Genomic DNA, 21842 nt, shown 5'->3' on the forward strand with positions numbered 1-21842 from the left:
GATCCTGCCTCCGGGGAGGCAGGCCCGGCCTGTTGGTCCCCGAGCAGCTCCCACATGAGGCGGACCCGCCCCCGTCTGGGGTGGCCAGGGCCGCGCGCGGGCTCCCGGCGGCGCCTCTAACCGGCCGGCCCCGACCGCGCATGCTCGGGCGGCCCGGTCCAGCGGCCCGCGCTCCGCGTTTTCCTGCAGCTCGCCGTGGTCAAATCCGCACCCAGCTCTGTGCCCGCCAAGCGGGTTAAACTCGGGCTTTTCAGGGCCCTGCAAGCAAATGGGGAGCTGATTCCAGGCTAGCCGCGGGGATCTAGGGAAGGCGATGATATAATGATTTCATATCTGAGTGGGTCACGCTTGTCAACATTATCTCACTTAATGCATTGACCAACTCCACGGAATTGGAATTGTTTCTGATTTGCCGTAGGGCCAAAGCCTCAGAGGTCCCCAGCGATGCAGCCTGGAGGACGCCCGAAGCTGGGGTTCGTGTCGGAGCGGGGGCGCAAAGCCAGCAGTCCAGCCTCCACGCCCTGTGGCCTCTGTTACAGCTCGGCCTTCTGGATGAGCGCTCTTGGCCAGCCCTGTGCCCTTCGGCCCTCGCTGCCCTGGGAGCCTGAAATACCCTAAGGGAGGGAGAGGAGTGCGGGCGGTCCTGAGAAGCATCCCTTCTGAGCCTTGGCTGGATGCTGCAGCCAGGTGGATCCTGAGGGAGGGGCCAGCGGGCCCAGACGCCCCTCCAGGCAGGAAGGTGGGGTCCCGGGGCTGGGCTGGGCTGGGCTGGGCGGCTGGAGCTGAGGGGCCCTGAATTGGGCAGCAGGAGGGAGGTAGAGCCCCGGGGAACGCTGTGGCTCACAGGTGGCTCCTGGGTGCGTGAACAAGTCACGAATGAATTCACGTTCTCCAGGAAAGGGCCGGGAGGGAGAGGGGGGAGACTCGGGGAAAGAGGCTGGTTCCGCCCTCCCTTCGTAGGCCCAAGCGTTAGAGAGAGGGTCGCTCTCACCCCCAAATACGTTATGACTGAAACGGAAACAACAAAAAAACTAAACTACGAAACTGTAACACAAGTGTCACAAAGTCCAGTGAAGATCTGATTTCGGCCAGTGTAGACACTCTGGCCCGCATTTTTAAGTATTCGGTACCCTTTTGATTTTTGTTTCTTAAGCTTTTAAAACATTTATTCAGGAGACAGAGGAGAGAGGCAGCGACACGGAGGGAGGGGCAGGCTCTGCGCAGGGAGCCCGACGGGGACCTGGGCCCAGGGCGTGACCCGAGCCCCAGGGGCCCCTCCCCGCCTTTCGTTGACTCCTCGGATGCCTGAAGCGAGGGGAGGAGACGCGAGCCCCGGCTGGTCGCCGCGGAGCAGCAGGGGCCTGGGGGAGCCTCCCGCAAACTGGTAATGTCCGCGCCTCGGGCCCCCGCACCGCCGGGTAAGGCCCCGTCCCCGCCGAGGGCCGAGCCCCGGGACCGAGGTGTCGGCTGTAGGCCCTGCGTTGCTGCGGCCCCTTCCCCTCCGCCCTCCTCCCCCGTCCTTCAGGTGGTCCCGCGGGGCCGCAGCTTCCCCGCAGTCCCCCCCCGCGCCCCTGCCCCGAGGCGGGCCTCCCCGACTGCGCTCCCCGCGGGGCTGCGCGGCCCTCCCGGCCCCGCCCCTCCGCGCCGCCCGGCCGCCGCCAAACCCCGGCGCGCGGATCCCGCGGGCCGGAGCCGCTCTGGGCATGCTCAGTGGCCCGGCAGGTGGGGCCGCCGCGCGCCGCCAGGTCCGGCTGGGAGCCGCCGGGCGGGGCGGGGCGGGGCGAGGGAAGTGGGCGGGAGCCGAGGGCCGAGTCGCGAGAGTCGCCGGCGGCCGCGGGGTGCGGGGCAGGTGGGAGCCCGCGCGGGCCGGGCCGGGCCGGGCCGGGATGAGCAATGGCATCAGTCAAGGTGGCCGTGAGGGTCCGGCCCATGAATCGCAGGTGAGTTGGGGGAGGCCACAGGCGGCCCCCGGTGCGTCCCCACGCGGGGGAGCCTAGTCTCCAGCTCCCCGCCCTCGAGGGCCAGCCTGGACTTAGGGTCACGGACGGCCCCTGGCCCGCTGCTCCCTGGCTGTGGCCTCTGGGGGCCTGGAGCAGCACTTCGTGCCTTGCTGTCCCCTCACGCTGCCCTGCTGGGGACTCGGGGGGTCGGAGTTCACGAGGTCACGAGAAGATTTGCGTCCCATTAACTTGTGCAGGTTTGCGTGTTGCCCCTTTTCAGAAGCATCCGGGGATCCCTCCCAGGGAGGCGGAAAATCCTTGGGGCGGGGGCGTGGGTGGGGGCGGGGCGGGGCGGACTCTGCGGGAGGTCACGGGGCCGCACAGCTGCCAGGCGAGCGCCCCTGGTCCTCTAGCGCACAGTGCTTTCGGCTGCTTAGTGAGAGAGGATTTCAAATCCCTGAGTGTGAACCCTGACTTCCAGTCAGTAACTGAGCAATTCTTCACGTTCAAGAGTGGATGGGAAACTTTAGCTAAGTTTTCACTTTAGGGGGGAGAAAAATCAGGGACACTCAGGCACACGTGTCTGAAACCTGCTGGCGTTCACAGAGGGGAAGGGTCATTAGCACAGAATCTAATCTCGGGGTTTTCTACAAAGTAATGCTTTTCAGAATGATTTACTCTTTATTCATTGAAAAATAATCTGTGCTTCCTTCACAATGATCTCTTTATAATCAGTTTAGAAAGATGCTTTACAAGATGCTTTACTTTTTAAATTGGTTTAACTTTAAAGAATGAAGTAGAACCAAATGGGATGTGTCCTTCCGACTTGGCAGGCCTAGTTCACACAAGGCCTTTTGTTTTTATTGGCTTCTCAGTCCAGTTGGACGTTTGACCTACCATGTGGCCTTTCCACTTTTTCATATAAACTTGTGGAAGTCATTGTTTGGTAGTTCTGAGAGCTGATTGGGGCATCAGAAGATCATAAAAATCAATGATTGATCAATGAATGATCAATGAATGATCTTCGACTCACCTAAATCTGTTTTTTTTTTTTTTTTTCTGGTTAGTATTATTATTCTGGTTGGTATTTACTGGAAACCAGTGCTTTTGTCATTTTCAAGTTACTTTTTTTTTTTTTTTTAAATATTTACTTGAGAGAGAGATAGAGTGAGAGTAGAGGGGAGAGGGAGAAGCAGGCTCCCCACTGATCAGGGAGCCCAGTGTGGGGCTCAGTCCCAGGACCTGGGGATCATGACCTGAGTAGAAGGCAGATGCTTAACAGACTGAGCCACCCAGGTGCCCCATTTTTAAGTTATTTGTAAGGCTTTTTAGGGAAGGAGTTTGATTTTTTGGAGGTCCAAAGAGAATATAGATGTTTTTATGTATATTCAGGCATACAAGACAGACTCCAAAGTCATTTAGATGATTTAAAAAGATTTTTCTTTGTTCTGAATTTATGCGTAGAAAGAAGTTCCTTCCTCTTTTTGGAATAACATGAACATGTGCTAGAAGATTGTATTGAGTAATTTCAGAAAGCACCTACCAAATGCAAAGCATTGTCCTGTGTGCTGCATGGGGGATAAGGTGAATGAGGTTTATTTAATGAGTGTCTTCTAAGAGCCTACTGTCTAATCGGGAAGGGATTGCATATTGGCCAGACTCTCCTAAAACATAGGGCTGGTTGGGAGTGATGGTGCAAGCGCAGCCCTTTGCCACTGTAGGCCTGGATCCCAGTTATATGGAGAGACTGCAGAAAACATCCAAAAGTCATGTGCTTTGAGGTGGTAGATTGAAGTGATGGCTTTTGGGCTTTCAGTAGAGAACTCTGGTGGTGGCATCAGGATTAGGGCAAGACACAAGGACGTAGCAGTCTGAACCAAAGGTGGGAATGGGAAGGCTAGATAGATACACCCATACAGTTTACTGGCAGAATTGAGAGGATTTTGCATATCCTTGGATGGGAAGGAGGGAGTAGGGGAAAAACCTAGAATTGTTAACTGAGGTTTGATGGTTAAAGAGGTGGAAGAGGTTTTGGGGAGGTGGATCGTGAGGTGAGATGTATTCTTTCTTGGGTATGTAGGGTCATATGAGATGCAGTAAGTGTCCAGAACAAGCACAGTGTTGTCACAGAGTGAGTGCGCCCTCGTGTTGACCCTGTTGATTATCTGAAGTGTGAGGAATGCAACTGTCTCTTTGGTGGTGTTCAGTAGACTGTTAGAAACATGGGTTTAGGTCTCAGGTGATTTGAGGACTGACATTTAGAAAGCTTTTGTGCATTGATGACAGTTTAAGAATGTTACAGTAAGAAGATTTCTCAGGAGAAAATATGTATAAAACACAGATATATATATATGTGTATATAGATGTATGTATATATAGACACATGCACACATATATACGTATGTGTATATATAGCTAAAAGATAATGTTATGGTGAAAAGAATTGGATACTGGGCTATCCTTTTCTTTAGGATTCTAGGGCGAAGATTGGCTTGCTCTTCATAGAGAACCAGCACAACAAATTGTCATGGTAGGGAAAGGAGAAATGTCTCTTGAAGGAGGAGATGGTTGTTGGTGTCAGATGGTGCCAAGATGGTGCACTGAGAATTCAAGTAAGATGAGGTCCTTGGTGTTGGAGGCACGTTACCAACATTCCAAAGGGTAGTTTCAAGGAGAGACAATAATCCAGAAGTTGGCAGTGAAATGGAAAGAGATATACAAGTGACCAACCAGAAGTACTTGACCTAAACCTGCAAATTATAATAGCAGTAAGAAACCATTTTTTTTATCAGTGAGATTGATGGATGTTGACTGATCAAGTGCTGGCGAAGGAATGCTGATGAAATCATAAAAGGTCAGAACTTCTGAAACTTTCTTATTGGGAAATTTGACAGCAGCTGTAAGAATTAGAAATTTATAAACCCACCAATTGGGCAGTTTCATTTCTAAGAATTTATTTTATGGATTGTATTCCTGCCTACCAAGATGTATACGTAAGGATGAACATGGGATTGCAGATGTAAAATTTTTGTTCTGTTAATCTTTAGAGGAGCTTTAGGCAAAGAGGGAACAACCAATAGAAAGCAAAGGCCTGGAGTTTTGGGAGGTGAGGATGGCTGTGGAACCTGGGCTCTGAAAGGAAGGAGGCAGGGAGTGAGATGCTGACCTGAGCTGGAAGCCTTGCAAACAAACACCCAGGGCTTGATGCAGGCTAAGATGTGGTGCCTTTGTTTCTACCACTGTGGTGCTTTGGGTTATATGGCAGTAGTTTCAAATTTGAAAGAGCAGTTACTTTGCATTACATAGCAGCAGCCACCTTTACTGAAAGTTCTCTCTGTGGCAGAGGTACAAAATCTGATTTAATCTTTGTGACCATCTTAGTAGGTACAGATTGTTATTGTCATGCTATTGTACAGATTGGGAAACATAGTTAACTTGTCTGAAGTCAATTTCTGAGGACAGTCACAGATCTATTTTTTATAAATGAGTAAAACTTAATTCGCTCATAGTTTTTAAGAAGCAAAGGTTTAACATTTATGTATTTTTTTTTTATGCTGTATGTATGTATGTCTTATGTATGCCTTTTTATTCGTGATTTCTTCCATTGTTCTTAGGCCCGGCCTTTTCTTTTTTACTGATTTTATTTTTTTTATAATTTTATGAGATTTGTTTTTTTCCCTCTCTGAAGAGACAACAAAAATAATGATTTGGTAACTAATTTGTCCATTTCATTTTGGTTTCACTTGTTTGTTTTTCCATGGAAACACTAGACTATTCTTTCTTTTTTTTAGAGTGTGAGATCGCTGGGAGAGGAAGGGCAGAGGAAGAGGGAGAGAGAGAATCTTGAGTAGGCTCCATGCCCAGCTCCAGCCCAATGCGAGGTTTGATCTTACAACTCTGAGATCATGACCTGAGCCCAAATCAAGAGTCTGACACTTAATAGACTGAGGCAGCAGGCACCAGCTCCGCCCCCCCGCCCCCCCGGAAATAATTCTCTGGTGCCATCTATCCTGTCCCATTTCCCATTGATTTGCCAGCATTGATGAAGCTGGAGTCTGAAGGTAGACTTCATGGGTTCGTTTTGTCTCATTTATGAGCTGGGTGAATTTGACCAAGAGATTTAATTGTTCCATACCTCAGTTTTTGTGACTGCAAGATGGGTGATAGTACTTGTACATAGCTTGTGGTTGTGAGGCAAGGTCTTTTTTCATATATCTTTTACCATGATTCACCGATGATGTATTTGAAATTGAAGCTCTGTAGATACGTAAAAGATTCATGAGGTGTTAACATGTTACATGTAACTCATATATTTTCTGTTCTGTCCTATTTTATTCTATTGTCTTGTTAAAAAAATGCTTTTTCTAGATCCACTAAATTGACTTTGAGATCTATTAATGATTTGCAGTTGGCAAGCATTGTGAGGTTTACATGAGATCGTGTATGTGGATGACACTTTCCACACAGTGCCTGGCATGCAGCAGGGCTTCTGCAAACATTGATTATTGTTATTTACTGCTATTTTTACAATTTAATGATTGTAATTTTATTCAATAACAACATATGAAAATTTTTCTTACCAAAAAAATATTTACTGAATGCTGGTAACAGGCCAAGTGACAACTTTTTCATGTGCTTTCTTATCAATTAAGGCAGAACCACCTCATTCCTTCCCTTTTCTGACTGTTTTTAGCTTTTCTCTTGGATTAGCTTCTCAGATGGAATTTATAGTCACGTCTATCAAGTTAAAAATACCACCAGTGGTATTTTGACTGGGATTGACATCCTTAGGGTGAAGTCTTCTCATTTTAAGAGTGTCAGGGACTAGTTCACAGTGGTCTCTTGGATCTCTAAGATTGCAGACAACTTGGGTGATAAAGATGGGAGACATCTGTTGAGATGCTGCCAGACATCAGGCATCATGCTCATTTCTTTACCATGGCAACTTCTGTTCCAGCTCCCACCAGCTGTGTGACTGAAGGCTTTTTATGCCCATTTCAACTGAGACCCCTCACATAATAGTCCCTGGAGTCTGGACTTGAACCAGGTCTCTCCTACTTTCATTTCTGAAGCTCCTCCATTATACAGAACACTTAGATGAGGGGGGCAGGGGACAGCAACACAGGTAGGAACGAGTACAGTTACCAGGGGTTTTAGACCAAATGAGGCTTTGTGCAAGAATTAGTTGGAGGAGGGTAGACAGGGTATTGGGAGGACTTTCCTTTGTTAAGCTTGGGAGTTTGGGCTTTCATTCACCTGTTTGCTGGCTAGTATGGTAGCTATTGACTGCTGTGGCAATTTCAATTAACATTAGGTAAAATTGAAAATCTAGTTGCTCAGTTAGTTGCACTAGTCACATTTTAAATACTCAGTAGCTCATGTATTGACACAGTGCAGATACAGGGTGTGTCCATCAACTTGGAGTGGAAAGTTCTGTTGGATGGTAAGACTGAACTGGCTTGAGTCCCAGATTTACCACTTCTGAGCTTCGTGCCTTGGCACTTAAGTGCTTTGTGCTTTGGCTTCTTCATGTGTAAGACAGAGATCTTTACAGGACCCACCTTATGGGGCCGAGATGGGGATTGAATGTGCTAACAGTGTTAGACCTCCGAGTGAGTGCTGTGTAAATATTGGCTATTATTTTTAGACACGGGGGCTACTGATGGTTTTAAAACAGGGTTGTCATTTGCCATTTAGTATTTTCAGAAGTTTCATGTAATAGCAGTGTAGGGAAGTGCTACCAGGAGCAGCAACAATGAACTTGTATTTACTGTTTGCCAAGTGCTGTGCTAAGTGCCTTTTATGCACGATTATCATCCCATTGACTTTCTTCTCGTTCTCTGGGATGCAAGACCCAGGGCCTATATGAGTGAGCAGAGGCCAGTGCAGAAGACCATAAGGAACTGAAATATGACCCATGACGATGTGATTCTGGACTAGATTGCGGTTGTAATAGATGTTAAAATTCAACCAAGTACATTCAACATCTAATAGGCGTTATCAGGCAATTCACGAATCAGACAGCATCCCCACCTAGCAAGAGGAAAGGAGCTGCAAGGAGTTGCACAGAGTGACAGGGTTTTGTAGGAAGGAGGATGAGGCAGGAGTTATTAACAAGAAAAGAAAGGATTGTTTGAGGCAAGGTCACCCTCCCCGAGGGAGAAGGACCCAGAGTCTTATTAGGTGCATCACCTTGTGTCCCTCTGGGGGGTGGAGTGGGCCCAAGCAAGGGATTACCTCATTGGCGCTGGCCCGAGAATTCTTGGCCCACTGCGTTGCTGGGGGACGTGGAAACTGCAATTAGGTTACGTATTAGGCCCCAGTTTGGTGACTTGGCCTAACAAACGTGATTCCATTTTGGAAATAGGAGCCATAGGAAAGCGCACAGTCCAAGGATAAGACTCACAAGCAAAATCCTGAAGAAGCTTTCACTGTATTTTCTGTGAAAATAATACATGCTTATAAAAGATGTACGCTCTGCAGAAGAGTGTACCAAAGAAATCAAGATGAAAATCGCTCATAATTCCTAGATCCAGGGATCACTACTTGTAAACTTTTGATGCATTAGAATCCAGTCTTTTTTTCCCCGTGTATGTAGCGACATAACACATACACTGTTTTGTATCTACAAGAGACATCCTTCAGAGCAGTCAGCGGGAGACAGGGAGGTGAGAGTCCAAGATGACTGTGCGGTGTGGGATATTAAGTGGGGGGAATGACTTTCCCCAAGGGGAATGTCAGGATGCAGCATGAACTGGCTGGCGTGGAGGGCCATGGTGGTGAGAGGCTTTGCTTCTGAGGCTGCCCGTGGGGGAGGCAGGCAGCAAGGACTCATGAGGTATCCGCTCTGTGATGCCCACTTGGATGTGGGTGGCTTGAAGAACTGGGCGTGGTAGAACTGAACTTGGATTCTATGGAGGACGATAGTGAAGAAGGGCAGGTGCAGAACTGCATAATTGGCTGTGTCCTGGGTGAGTGGATTTTACTGAGTCTTAAGGGCTCAGATTCTTTTTTTAGAGAACACTGATTCTCAGTGTGGTGCAGGGATAGCTGGAGCTCATTGAAACTTTTTTTGGGGTCGCCAGAGTCAGAACTTTATTTGCTATAGTTTTGCCTTTTTTATTTTATTTTTTTTTAAACTTTTATTTATTTATGATAGTCACACACACAGAGAGAGAGAGGCAGAGACACAGGCAGAGGGAGAAGCAGGCTCCATGCACTGGGAGCCCGACGTGGGATTCGATCCCAGGTTTCCAGGATCACACCCTGGGCCAAAGGCAGGCGCCAAACCGCTGCGCCACCCAGGGATCCCGCCTTTTTTATTCCTCTCTCATGGGGATATGGTGGGGTTTTCCAGAAGCACCATGGGCTACACTGTTGTTGTGGCTCTAGGTGCTCTGCATTCCATGTTTTAGAAATTTCTCAGTTTTCATTTCTTTTGTATAGTTAACTGTCAATAGATCTACTCCTGTGGGGCACATGGCCTGATGTGAGCCCCAGCCCTTACCTGGGCATTGCAAACTGGGGCTGGGCAGAGGAGAAGTGCGGTGTGTTTGTTTTTGTTTTAAAGAAGAGGAACAGAAAACAGGTAGGGGGATGGGGGTTGGAGAGAGCAGGCAGCTGGGGCAAGGGTGGAAGAGAGGAAGGGCTAGAAGGAGAGACGTGGTTTCTCCCTTGGGAAGTGGAGTAACAGTGATGCTCCAGGTGAGGTTCCCCAGGGAGGCTTGTGCTGTCACTGCCTCAGGGACTTTGGAGCACATGGAGATTTTATCCTTTCTTTTAGGTGGACTTGACAGGTAACATGAAGCAAATGACTGATGATGTATTTTCACACACAAAATTTAAAAATTTCTTAATGTGCATAAAGCCCTGACACAAGATGTGAGCACTGGTAATTGAAAAATGCTCTTTAGTGACATAAGCATTTAACTTTTGCTTTGCTTTATTCATAGAGGCTCTGGGTGAGAGAGAGATCATGAGTGCTGTTGTCTTTCTGTCCGTCTTTCTGACGTTATTTAAAAATGTCCAGTTGTGCAATACCTAGTGCTTTGGTTTAAAGTTGGTTTATTTTATATGTCCTCATTTCATGAGTCATTTTATAAACTACTTCAGTAGCTTTGGCTGTTTTTGTGGGTTCTAGAATTGGGATGCCATCTTGGTTTTGAAAGAAAATGTTAAAGTTACACCTATGGCCTAGGGGGAGGATGTGATAGTATGCCTTACAGTCACCAGCCCCCTTCTCCAGGATTGAGAGCCTCTGGTTTATTTTGGTGGCTAAGACTACCTTCTGTTTGGCTCCAGTTGCAGAGACAGTCCAGGAAAAAGTCCTTCATGGGAAGGTGGGCATCATTCCCTTGGATTCAGCCTGCTGATTCCCATCAAGCACAGAGGAGGTTACCGCCAGCAGGGCCTGGAAGCTTTCCCTCACTCTGCTGGGCTCTGGGCTGAGTGCTTGTTTCTTGCTCTGACCATTTCCAGATACATTCATTATTCATTGTTGCTGCCTAATAGAGGGGAAAAAGCTATTTCTGTGATTAGCATAGACACAGCAAATTACAATGGGATGTGTAGAATTTAAAGTCAGTTGAAAAAGCAGTAACTGATGGTGTTGATAAGTGATTTTTGTCATCGATTACTATTGTAGCCACTCATTCACTTACTGGAACTCTGCTAAGTCTCATGTGGTGGCTGTCTGATTTAATTCCTAGCAACAGCCCTGTAGCGTTGAATATGGTTAGCTCCATTTTATAGATGACAAAACTGGGGACCAGAGAAAGATCGGGTCCTGGCTCCAATGTTACCACATTACACTGATTTTCTGGCTTCACAGCATTTATCTTTATCCAAGTGTGTGTGCGTGTGTGCACATATAGGTGTATTTTTGTTCATTTGCTTTTTTAATTGGCTCCTTGGACTTACGTAAATTCTGTGAGAACCTTGTCAGTCTTACTCATGGCTGTTTCCCCAAAGCCTGGAACTGTTCCTGGCAGTGATGGGTACTCAGAAAATATTGACTGCATTAATAACTGCCACCTCCCCTGCCCCCACCCCCAATCTTTTAGCTGTGGAAACTTACAAGGAATCAGGAATCCTTAGCCCGGCATCTGTTCTAAGGAATCAGGAACCCCTGGGTCAGCACCCAGCATTTGTAGGATGTCTCACACTGCTCCCTGTGAGGAGGAAAAGGGAATTTCGGTGATCCTTCTGTGAGGTATTAGGAAGATAGGAGAGGTGAAAGAGGGCTGGGCAGAGCCTAGGTGAAGAATGACAGCTCCGGAGCTTCCCTGTGTATTAAGTTAATTAGATGCAAATTACACATTGAATACTCATCATATTGATCTCTTAAGATTAAAGAATTAGAGATAAAACACTGTTTAAATGATACATAGTTTGTGGGACAGAAGACTCATGTTCCTTTGTGAACATGAGTTCCTTTCCTTCAGAAAAAGGTTTTTTTTTCCTTTTTAAATTTTATCTTAAAGTAATTTTAAAGTTCCCGTATGTACTTCATCCGACTTCCCCTAGTATTAACATCTTCCATCACCACGGTACAGCTACCAAACCAAGAAATGAACACGGTGCTGCAAGACTATTCACTGGCCTGTAGTTTTCCTTGACTGTCCTTTCTCTGTTCCGGCCCCCCCCCACCCCCCCCCACCCCCCTTACATTTAGTTGCTGCGTCTCCTTACCTCTTCTGGTCTCTGATGGCCTGTCCCTTAGTCTCAGAAGAGTGCCAGTCCGTCAACTTGTGAAATGGCTGTCAGCTTGGATGTTCTGTCATGACCGAATTGAAGATGCAGTTTTAGCAAGAACAACCGCGGAAGTGATACTGCGCTCTCTGTTTCACAGCATGCCAGGGTTCTTGGTGTCTGTCCGTCTTCTTAGTGGTGATGTTGACCTTGATCACGTGTGGTCTGCTGGTGGTGTCTGTGGTTGATAATTATCTGAGGGAGATACTCTGTGGGAAAAGTTTTTGATTTCAGTTTGTAACACTATTTTTCCCCCCACGGGAACACATTGCAGATGATCTGGTAAAAATTTTTGTGAATATAAGATTCATTTAAAACATTCACCCTACCCAGCTTAGTGAAAAAGGATTTATCATACTTAAAATGAAGGACATTTGTGTTTTGGAAGGCTGATGATGATTGTATAGGACTGTATACTTTAGATATTTACAGTAAGACATCAGCTCAGTGCATGATGTTTTCTATACTACTTCATTAAAGAAAAAAGTTGTTACTCACTAAATTGATTTTATGATTTACAATTTGAAAAAAACACTAGTGTAGTGAATTTATTGTCTGGAATAGATGTTGGTAAAATCTGATTTTTTAAAAAGTATGAGAGAATATTGAAGTTAGGATGCTGTAAGAATGAAAGTTAATCCTATTTCCTCTAGGAAGCTGGGGCGGGGCTCGTGATCCCAAGAGGATAAATTAGGCTTAGAAGGAGAAATTTTCAACTTTGAAAAGTTGAAAGTCTAGGATTTGAACCCAACATGGGATGTCCTCTCTCAGGAGCTTGCTTTCTTGAGCTCTAGTCTCTTGCCAGGTTATACCTTCTGATGGTTGTTTTCAGGGTTTTATTAACAGAGTCTAGGCCATCGCAGTGATTCTACCTGAAAAATGTGTTTGGGGCAGAGGTGAATCACTCTGTGAGCTCCTTCTTAGTGGGACTTCAAGTTCAGGTTTCAAGAAAAAATAATTCAAGGTGGTGGAGACTAACTCAACGTGAAAAAAATTGCAGAGACAGAGCTTTTGAAAATAGATTTTGGTCTGTTCTCTTCCTTTTCCTAAAGTTAGTGTTTCCCTGTGAGCTATCTCTGCTTGATCAGGTTGAAAGGCAATTGTGGGGACTCCGGGGTGGCTCAGCGGTTGAGCGTCTGCCTTTGGGTCAGGGAGGGCATGATCCTGGTCCAGGGATCGAGTCCCACATCAGGCTTCCTGCATGGAGCCTGCTTCTCCCTCTGCCTGTGTCTCTGCTTCTCTCTCTGTATCTCTCATGAATCAATAAATAAAACTCTTAAAAAAAAAAAGAAAGGCAATTGTGAGACAAATGTCATTAGTCCTGGTCTGGAGCTCATATATGATGGTTTTCAGATAAGGTGCTTTTCTTTCTTTGTCTTCTTTGTTTTGAGGAGAGTTGGGGGAGGTGTCTTCCTGCTAAGCACCCTGAAATATTGAGCTGGAACTCTTTCCTATCTAAAACACTGAATTGGGGGTGCCTAGGTGGCTCAGTTGGTTAAGCATCTTGATTTCGGCTCAGGTCTGGATCTCAGGGTCTTGAGGTTAAGCCCTGCATCAGGCTCTGTGCTCAGCACAGAGTTTGTTTGAGATTCTCTCTTCCTCCCCTCAAATAAGTAAATAAAATCTTAAAAAATAAATGCCACAGTGGTCTCTTACATGAATAGGATTGGGCACCAACAGTGTACTCCCCTCCCCCTCTCCCCCCGCCCAGCTGCAGGTGGTATGGTCCTTCTTTTCTTCTTTTTATTTTCATGTTTAAAAATTTTTCATTTTGAAACATTTACAGAAAGTTGCAGAATAGTACAGACATAGCTTTCATCCAACTTCCCTAAATGTTATAGCTTAAGAAAACCGTAATGTAATTAAAAACCAGCAAAATAATATTGACAGTACTATTCACTAATTAATTTATTCAGATTCCCCAAATTGCCCCACTGGTGTCTTTTTTCGGGTCTGAGTTCCAATCCAGAATGGCATGATGCATTCATTCATTCATTCATTTACTTATTTATAAAAGATTCTATTTATTTATTCATGAGAGACACAGAGAGAGAGAGAAAGAGGCAGAGACACAGGCAGAGGGAGAAGCAGGCTCCATGCAGGGAACGTGATGTGAGACTCAATCCCCGGACTCCAGTATCACGGCCTGGGCCGAAGGCAGGCACTAAACCACTGAGCCACCCAAGGATCCCCGGCATGATGCATTTAGTTGTTTTGTAAGCCATCTTCTTAATTCAACTTCTTTTGTTCTTAGGGTCCACTTTGTCTTTCCTGATATGATGTTAAGGGTAAGAACAGATGACATTTCCCCTAGAATAACTCTGTCCATTTGAAACGTTGAGGAATTACATCCCCTGGCATCTTTAGTTAGGATGTAGACAGACACTTTGAGCTGTTAGCATCTTCGTTGGATTAATTGTTCCACATGTTAAATGAAAAGGACATGTGGAGACCTTTTGTCCTGTATGGATTGGAAAGGTCTAGAGTTAGAGTGAGTTAGGGGAAGGCAGGGCTCAGCGGTATGTCAAGGTTTTAGGCATAATCAGCTAAATCTGCAGTGTAGAGGCCACAGACTCCATTCCTGTGGGGACCAGACGGGCCCACAGCAATCCATAATTCAAACTGTGAGCCCAGAGGATAGAATAAGCAGCTTCAGATTCTCAGCTTCAGAGTCAGGGAGGTAATCATGTGTGGAGGGACACTTGCTAGTTTCTTTTGCAAATTTACATCCTTCCTCCCATTTTAATGGCTTTGCACTAAAGTTACCAAAGACTTTTTTCCCCCCATTCATGAAAGCACATCACTGTGTGTAGTTTCCAGAAAAGCAGGTGCTTTTCTATTTCCTGGAGCTTCTACTCTCTGGGGCCTCACCGTCCTCTCCATTTAGCAGAAGAGAGTTGGAGGGTGGAGAGGTGCACCCACCTGTCTTCCTTGGTGTGGAAGAGATACATCGCTAGTGTTCATCTTCTGTTGGCTGCATGGCCACACCTAGATGCAAGGAACGCTGGGAAGTTTATTGGTTGGGACACCACTTTCCAGGGTGTTCTATACTGTAAAGGAGAAGTGTCTATTTCTACTGCACCCTATGGCTCGAGAGACGACTCTGTCTATTCCAGCCAGGGATACCACTGAAGACCTTTGCACTTGCCCTTCCATCTGGTGTGGGTGTGGAAACCCAGATGTCCACATGTCCTGTTTCCTCCTTCCTTTAGTTAGATGTCATCTCCTCAGTGATCCCGTTGGAAATATCATATCCCACCCCTGGTGTTTTCTAATCCCCTTCTTGATATATCTATATCTATATCTATATCTATATCTATATATCTATATCTATATCTATATCTATATTTATCTATCTATATATATCTATGTATATCTATACACACACACATATATATATATACATACACACACATACATGTTCTTTATCACACTTATCACAACTTGGCTTACTATGTATTTTCCTTATTTATCAGCTTATTGTCTGAATCCCTCTATGAGGACAGGGGTGTTTCTGTTTTGTTCTTGGATATCTTTCTTGTGCTTAACATGTAGCAAGTGTTCAAGTGTTGAATAAAATGGGAACCTGGACTGTTAAAACTCCCCAAATTTCAAATGTTGGCAAGGATTATAGCTAAGACAAACAAGCAAACAGACTATTATGCAGGCCGAGCAGACCTGTCTGTGGGTGTGATGCTGGCTGCCAGCCTGGGCCTTGGGTGGCATCAAAAGCCATGGGTTTGTTTTCTAGGTCAACCACTTGCTCATTGTGTGAACTGGGGTATATCATTTTGCTTCTCTGGGTCTCCGATCCTTCTTCTAAAATATGAGACTGATTGTCCTCCCTCTGTCCCCCACCCATGTTATTGTGATGATTAAATGACGTAGATGCATAAAAACACTCAATATACCGTAGATGCTCAGTTAATTATTGGACTTACTGAGTATCTAACTGACCCTGTGCTAGGTGCCAGAGGAATGCATGCTGAGTGGGGGCAGGCTCAGCAAAGGGAGAGGGGAGGTTTGATCTGGACTTTGTATGATGGGGAAGAGTCATAACAGAAGAAAGACGTTTTAGTCATTAAGTATTTATTGAGCACCTGTGTGTATAGGGTGCTCTTCAAAGATTGAAGATTCTTTGCTGAACATGATGGATAAAGTAGCTGCCCTCAGAGAGCTTATATTATGTTATAGTATACTGCTGTCTAATAGAAAGGCCATGTCAGCCACATATGTAATTTAGGATATTCTGATAGCCATATTAAAAAAATAAAAAATAGGTGAAATTAACTTTAATAGTCTATTTAACCTATTATATTCAAAATGCCATTTCAATATGACAGCAGTAGAATATGTATTAATATTTTATATTCTTTTTTTTGTACTAAATTTTTGAAGTCTGGTGTGTTTTTTACATAGCACAACTCGATTTGGGCTAACCACATTTCAAGTGCCCAGTAGCCACATGTGGCTGGTCACTGCTATACTGGATAGCACAGGTCTAGGGAGTAAACAAAGGTCTTATGTAATGGCATATAGTTGAAAGTTCTATAAGGAAAATAAAGCAAAGGGGTAGGTAACTATAGATACCAGTGGTAAGGGAAGGGCATTTTGTGTAGATACAAGAAGGCAATGAACTGTGGGAATATCTAGGAAGAATACTCTAGGAAGAAAAAATAGCAAATACAAAGGCCCTGTGGCAAGAGCATGCCTGGAATATGCACTGGAAGCAGGAGGCCAGTGGGGCCTCCTGTGCAGTGAGATGGGGGGAGTGTGGTGCATCATGTAGAGCCCAGTAAGCCATGGCAAGGTCTTAGGCTTATTCTAGAGGCCATTGGAAGAGTGAGAGAATGGAGTGACCTGATCTGACTTTTAGTTGTCACTGGCAGAGAATGGACTGTAAGGGGGAAAGAATAGAAGTGGATGATCTGAGGAAGGGGTGTATGATTCATTCACCCTGCAAGCATTCCCTGGCCACTTAGGAAGTGCCCAGCATTGTGCTTAGGCACTCAGGACACCAAAGGGCATATTCTGTGTCCTCAGGAAGCTCAGGTTAGCAAATGAGTGACCTGCAGGTTCACGGCAAGGTTGAATAGAGAGGTAGGAGGAGAAGGCAGGGAGCCATTCTGTAGAGGCGGCGGCATGGTGCTGTCTGGCTGTGCTGTTTCTTTGCTTGGCTGATCACCAGGCTAAAGTTTCAGGCTAAAAGAGCTTGAGCTTAGGTGACCTGTAAAACCCTCTTAGCACTGAGGTCAACAGCCACTGAAGCTGAGTCAGGGAGATGGGGCTGATGCTCAGCATGTGATGTGGGCCAGTGCTGGAGGCAGGGGGTTAGTGAGGAGGGAAGGTAGGAACACTCCAAAGGCAGGCTTTTTCTCCCCCAAGATGAGCTGATTTCCAGTGGTAATGGTAACTTAGTCTGCACTTTCTACTATCAAGTAGTTTTCAGATTTTCTGCTCTTTCTGATGGCCAATAAATGAATTAAAGAATCAGCGGAAGGAATTCATTCCTCCTTTCCTGGAACATAGGTGCTTATGGAACTGATTTGATTATAATTTGATCTTGGCTGGAATTCCTCTCTCCTTTGATTTCAAAGAGACTGAGGTTTTTTTTTTGTTTTGTTTTGTTTTGTTTTTGTTTTTTTAATTGGAGTTCAATTTGCCAACATATAGCATAACACCCAGTGCTCATCCCATCAAGTGCCCCCCTCAGTGCTCAGTTAGGGTCACCCAGTCACCCCAACCCCCCGCCCACCTCCCTTTCTACTACCCCTTGTTCGTTTCCCAGAGTTAGGGGTCTCTCATATTCTGTCACCCTCACTGATATTTTCACTCATTTTCTCTCCTTTCCCCTTTATTCCCTTTCACTATTTTTTATATTCCCCAAATGAATGAGACCATATAATGTTTGTCCTTCTCCGATTGACTTACTTCACTCAGCATAATACCCTCCAGTTCCATCCACGTTGAAGCAAATGGTGGATATTTGTCGTTTCTAATGGCTGAGTAATATTCCATTGTATACATAGACCACATCTTCTTTTTTTTTAAATTTTTTTTTAAATTTTTATTTATTTATGATAGTCACACACAGAGAGAGAGAGGCAGAGACATAGGCAGAGGGAGAAGCAGGCTCCATGCACTGGGAGCCTGACGTGGGATTCGATCCCGGGTCTCCAGGATCGCGCCCTGGGCCAAAGGCAGGCGCCAAACCGCTGCGCCACCCAGGGATCCCCAAACCACATCTTCTTTATCCATTCATCTTTCGATGGACACCGAGGCTCCTTCCACAGTTTGGCTATTGTGGACATTGCTGCTAGAAACATCGGGGTGCAGGTGTCCCGGCGCTTCACTGCATCTGTATCTGTGGGGTAAATCCCCAGCAGTGCAATTGCTGGGTCGTAGGGCAGGTCTATTTTTAACTCTTTGAGGACCCTCCACACAGTTTTCCAGAGTGGCTGCACCAGTTCACATTCCCACCAACAGTGCAAGAGTGTTCCCCTTTCTCCGCATCCTCTCCAACATTTGTGGTTTCCTGCCTTGTTAATTTTCCCCATTCTCACTGGTGTGAGGTGGTATCTCATTGTGGTTTTGATTTGTATTTCCCTGATGGCCAGTGATGCAGAGCATTTCCTCATGTGCGTGTTGGCCATGTCTGTGTCTTCCTCTGTGAGATTTCTCTTCATGGCTTTTGCCCATTTCATGATTGGATTGTTTGTTTCTTTGCTATTGAGTTTAATAAGTTCTTTATAGATCTTGGATACTAGCCCTTTATCTGATAGGTCATTTGCAAAGATCTTCTCCCATTCTGTAGGTTGTCTTTTAGTTGTGTGGACTGTTTCTTTTGCTGTGCATAAGCTTTTTATCTTGATGAAGTCCCAATAATTCATTTTTGCTTTTGTTTCCCTTGCCTTCATAGATGTATCTTGCAAGAAGTTGCTGTGGCCAAGTTCAAAAAGGGTGTTGCCTGTGTTCCCCTCTAGGATTTTTTTTTTTTTTTTCCCCTCTAGGATTTTGATGGACTCTTGTCTCACATTTAGATCTTTCATCCATTTTGAGTTTATCTTTGTGTATGGTGAAAGAGAGTGGTCTAGTTTCATTCTTCTGCATGTGGCTGTCCAATGTTCCCAGCACCATTTATTGAAGAGACTGTCTTTTTTCCAGTGGATAGTCTTTCCTGTTTTGTCAAATATTAATTGACCATAGAGTTGAGGGTCCATTTCTGGGTTCTCTGTTCTGTTCCATTGATCTATGTGTCCGTTTTTGTGCCAGTACCACACTGTCTTGAGTGAGGATTTTGTGGTTGTTTGCGCTTTTGTTGTCTTTCTTTTTTCTTTTTTTCTGCTCTGACTTTTGAGTGATACTATGGCTAGTCAGTCCTAGATACATCTGATCTATTTCCTGTCCCATCTTCCTTAGCCTTTGGAGCATGTTTGTGGCTCTTGATTTGTCATTTCTTACTCATTTATTCATTCCTTCATTCAGCAGACATTGAGTGCTTTCTGCATGCTAGAACCTCCTTTCTTTGTGTGTCAGCTTTTCCTTGGAAGGATACCTTTGGGTGGTTCCTTTTTTTTTTTTTTTTTTGGTTCCTTGATTAAATTAGTGAAGCAGAGATTTCACTGCCCTGTAACTCCGCACTGTCACACAGTGCTTAGTACAGTGGAGATGTGATAGCGGTGTGGGTGTGGAAGAGCAGGTAAATCATAGATCCTCAGGTTGCACTCTGCATTTGCTCTTAAGTACCTGCATAGTTTTCTAAAGGATACCCTAGGCTTCTGATCTCTTTTTCCCTTATCTGTTACAATGAGGACAATAATACCTTATTCACAAGTTTATTTTGATGACCTAAGGCATTAAAGCTGTAGAGTGCTTGAACACTACTGTAGAGTGGGCACAATCAGTCCGCTAGTCACCAAGTATTCCATTCTGCTCTGTAGATAATAAAGTACAGTAGGTATTTGGAGAAAGGAAGATCAGTGTGAGCTCAAATCTGCAGGTCAGGCATTATGGCAGGAGTTGAACTTTGAGGACTGACTAGGCTTAGTTTGGTGTTTTCATGATGCTTTTGATATTTGTGCAGCTACTGAGCTATTATTGAGCCCTTTTCTTGGTCAGAGATGATTGAGGGCATGATCCCTACTCTCTAGTAGCTCATGACCTACTAGAGTGACAGAAACAGGGAGCCTCCCAAGTTCTCTAAGTAATGATGGTGGATTCAAGGCATGATATATGAAGGTGGGAGTGTTGGGGTGCTCCTTCTGAGGGCTGGAAAGAATACCCTACAGGAGGATACCACGACTGATAGTATGTGCCAGGCCTTGTGTTAGACTAGTGGTTCTCCAAGCTTTTGGTTTTGGGGCTTCCTAGACTCTTTAACAGTTTTTGAGGACCCCAAAGAGCTTTTGGTTACATCAATCTATTGTTTACCACATTAGGAATTAAAACAAAAATTTAAAACGTAGGAATATGTAGGCACACATTCCTTTAGCCATCAGAATGGTTCATCTCATGTCTTGTAGCTTTTGGAAAATTCCACCGTGTACTTGTGAGAGAATGAGAATGAAAAATGCAAATAACATTCTGGTCTAATTATGAACATATATGACCTTTCAGAGCCCCCCCTGCCATAGTCATTAAGAGCTGCTGGGTTGTATGTTGGGGGTGTAGTGGTGCATAATCCAGGCACAATCCTTACCTTTGTTGGACTAGGCCCTGTAGTACTGTGTATGGAAGCTTGTGGCAAGGGCTGAGGTCTAATTCAAACTTGGACATCAGGGGAAGGGGCTTGGAAGGAAAAACATCTCAGCTAGCTTGGAAGTGGGCATTAGCCAGGGATGCAAGTGTAGCAGGTGGAGGGAACAGCATGTGGGAGGCCCAGAGGCCTCATTTGTGAAGCCGAAGGAACTTCCAGGGGCTGTGTGTTAATAATGCATTTGCTAGAATAGTACCAGCAGTTTGCTTTCTCTATGCAGCTTCAGCGTGATGTGATTCTATCCACTCATTTGCTGTCAGAGGCACACACACGGCTGTTCTTCAAGCCCCTTCCCCCTGTGACTTCTAGAAAGTGAAGGGCCTTGTTTCTTTGCACTTGTGTTGGAGAGCTTCCTGTTTCAAGTGCTGAACTGGGTTTGCCAAGCTTTGAAAATGCAAATGGAACAGAGCCATGAAATGTGAAGGGGGCTCAGTGTGCAGGAGAAGGGAGACTGAATTAGAAAGCATAATTAATCATAAAAGGATGGGAAGGCAATACCTGAGAGTTGAAGGCTTGAGTGAAACAGAAGTAAAACTGCTTGTCTGATGTCATTGTGTGATCAAAGATGAGGCCTTGGCTCGAAATGAGACCGTGAATGCCATTACATTGTGTGCTAGTTCTCCCCCTCTTCTCCCCTCCTCCTTTGAAATGAGGTCCAAATAAGAGGTCAAGTATTTTTTTTTTTTTTAAGAAGTCAAGTATTACACCAGGTGCAACTCTAGCTTTCCTTCACCCTCATATACCTGTTGTAGGAGGGGCCTGCTTTATTGTGCATAGACTATTGGGTCAGCTGAGCCCCAGAAATGAGGCCAGACCTGTTTTGCTCTCTCCCTCTGTTTTATTACAAAGAGCATCATGATATCAGAGGGCTTGCTTTTTTTTTTTTTTTTTTTTAACCTCAGGCCTTTCTGGCTTGACAACAGGGTTATTTCTTTTATTTCTGCATAAATCGTGGTAGTGTATTCAGTTCAAAGGAATCTGGGATACATTCTTAAGTGTTAAGAATCTGCTAATACTGCCCCAGCAGTACAGCTCTGGGGGACGGTGGCTTTACTGTTCAAAAGTTGCATACCTTGAGGTGAAAATACTAGCAGGTAGTTGGAAGGATTGAAAATTAAGGAGGTTATGCTAAAAAGACGTATATGTAGTTTATGCTAAAAAGGCAAAAGGAAATGAGAGAGAAAGCCCCTTGCTAGTGGCTTCTTTTTTTTTTTTTATTTTTATTTATTTATGATAGTCATACAGAGAGAGAGAGAGAGAGAGAGGCAGAGACACAGGCAGAGGGAGAAGCAGGCTCCATGCACCGGGAGCCCGATGTGGGATTCGATCCCGGGTCTCCAGGATCGCGCCCTGGGCCAAAGGCAGGCGCTAAACCGCTGCGCCACCCAGGGATCCCG

General features: G+C 45.3%; 1 protein-coding gene across 25 annotated transcripts in view; it reads left to right on the plus strand.

Annotated features, from left to right (window-relative positions):
• Positions 1 to 241: 241 nt before the first annotated feature.
• KIF16B (kinesin family member 16B) overlaps positions 242 to 21842 on the plus strand; it is a 314538-nt gene continuing 292937 nt past the window's right edge. For 6 of the 25 annotated variants that reach the window (XR_013364778.1, XR_013364780.1, XR_013364779.1 and 3 more), the window contains exon 1: positions 1260 to 1384. Coding sequence is in view for 12 of the 25 variants with exons in the window: in XM_077872135.1 (XP_077728261.1) it covers positions 1302 to 1384 (83 nt within the window). In the remaining 13 variants the exon portion in view is untranslated. Of the gene's footprint in view, positions 740 to 1234; positions 1385 to 1802; positions 1941 to 21842 lie in introns of those variants that run through there. The other 19 variants (XR_013364785.1, XR_013364787.1, XR_013364786.1 and 16 more) reach the window with 13 other exon arrangements.

This window comes from Canis aureus, chromosome 26, assembly GCF_053574225.1.
Source record: "Canis aureus isolate CA01 chromosome 26, VMU_Caureus_v.1.0, whole genome shotgun sequence".
NCBI lineage: Eukaryota > Metazoa > Chordata > Mammalia > Carnivora > Canidae > Canis > Canis aureus.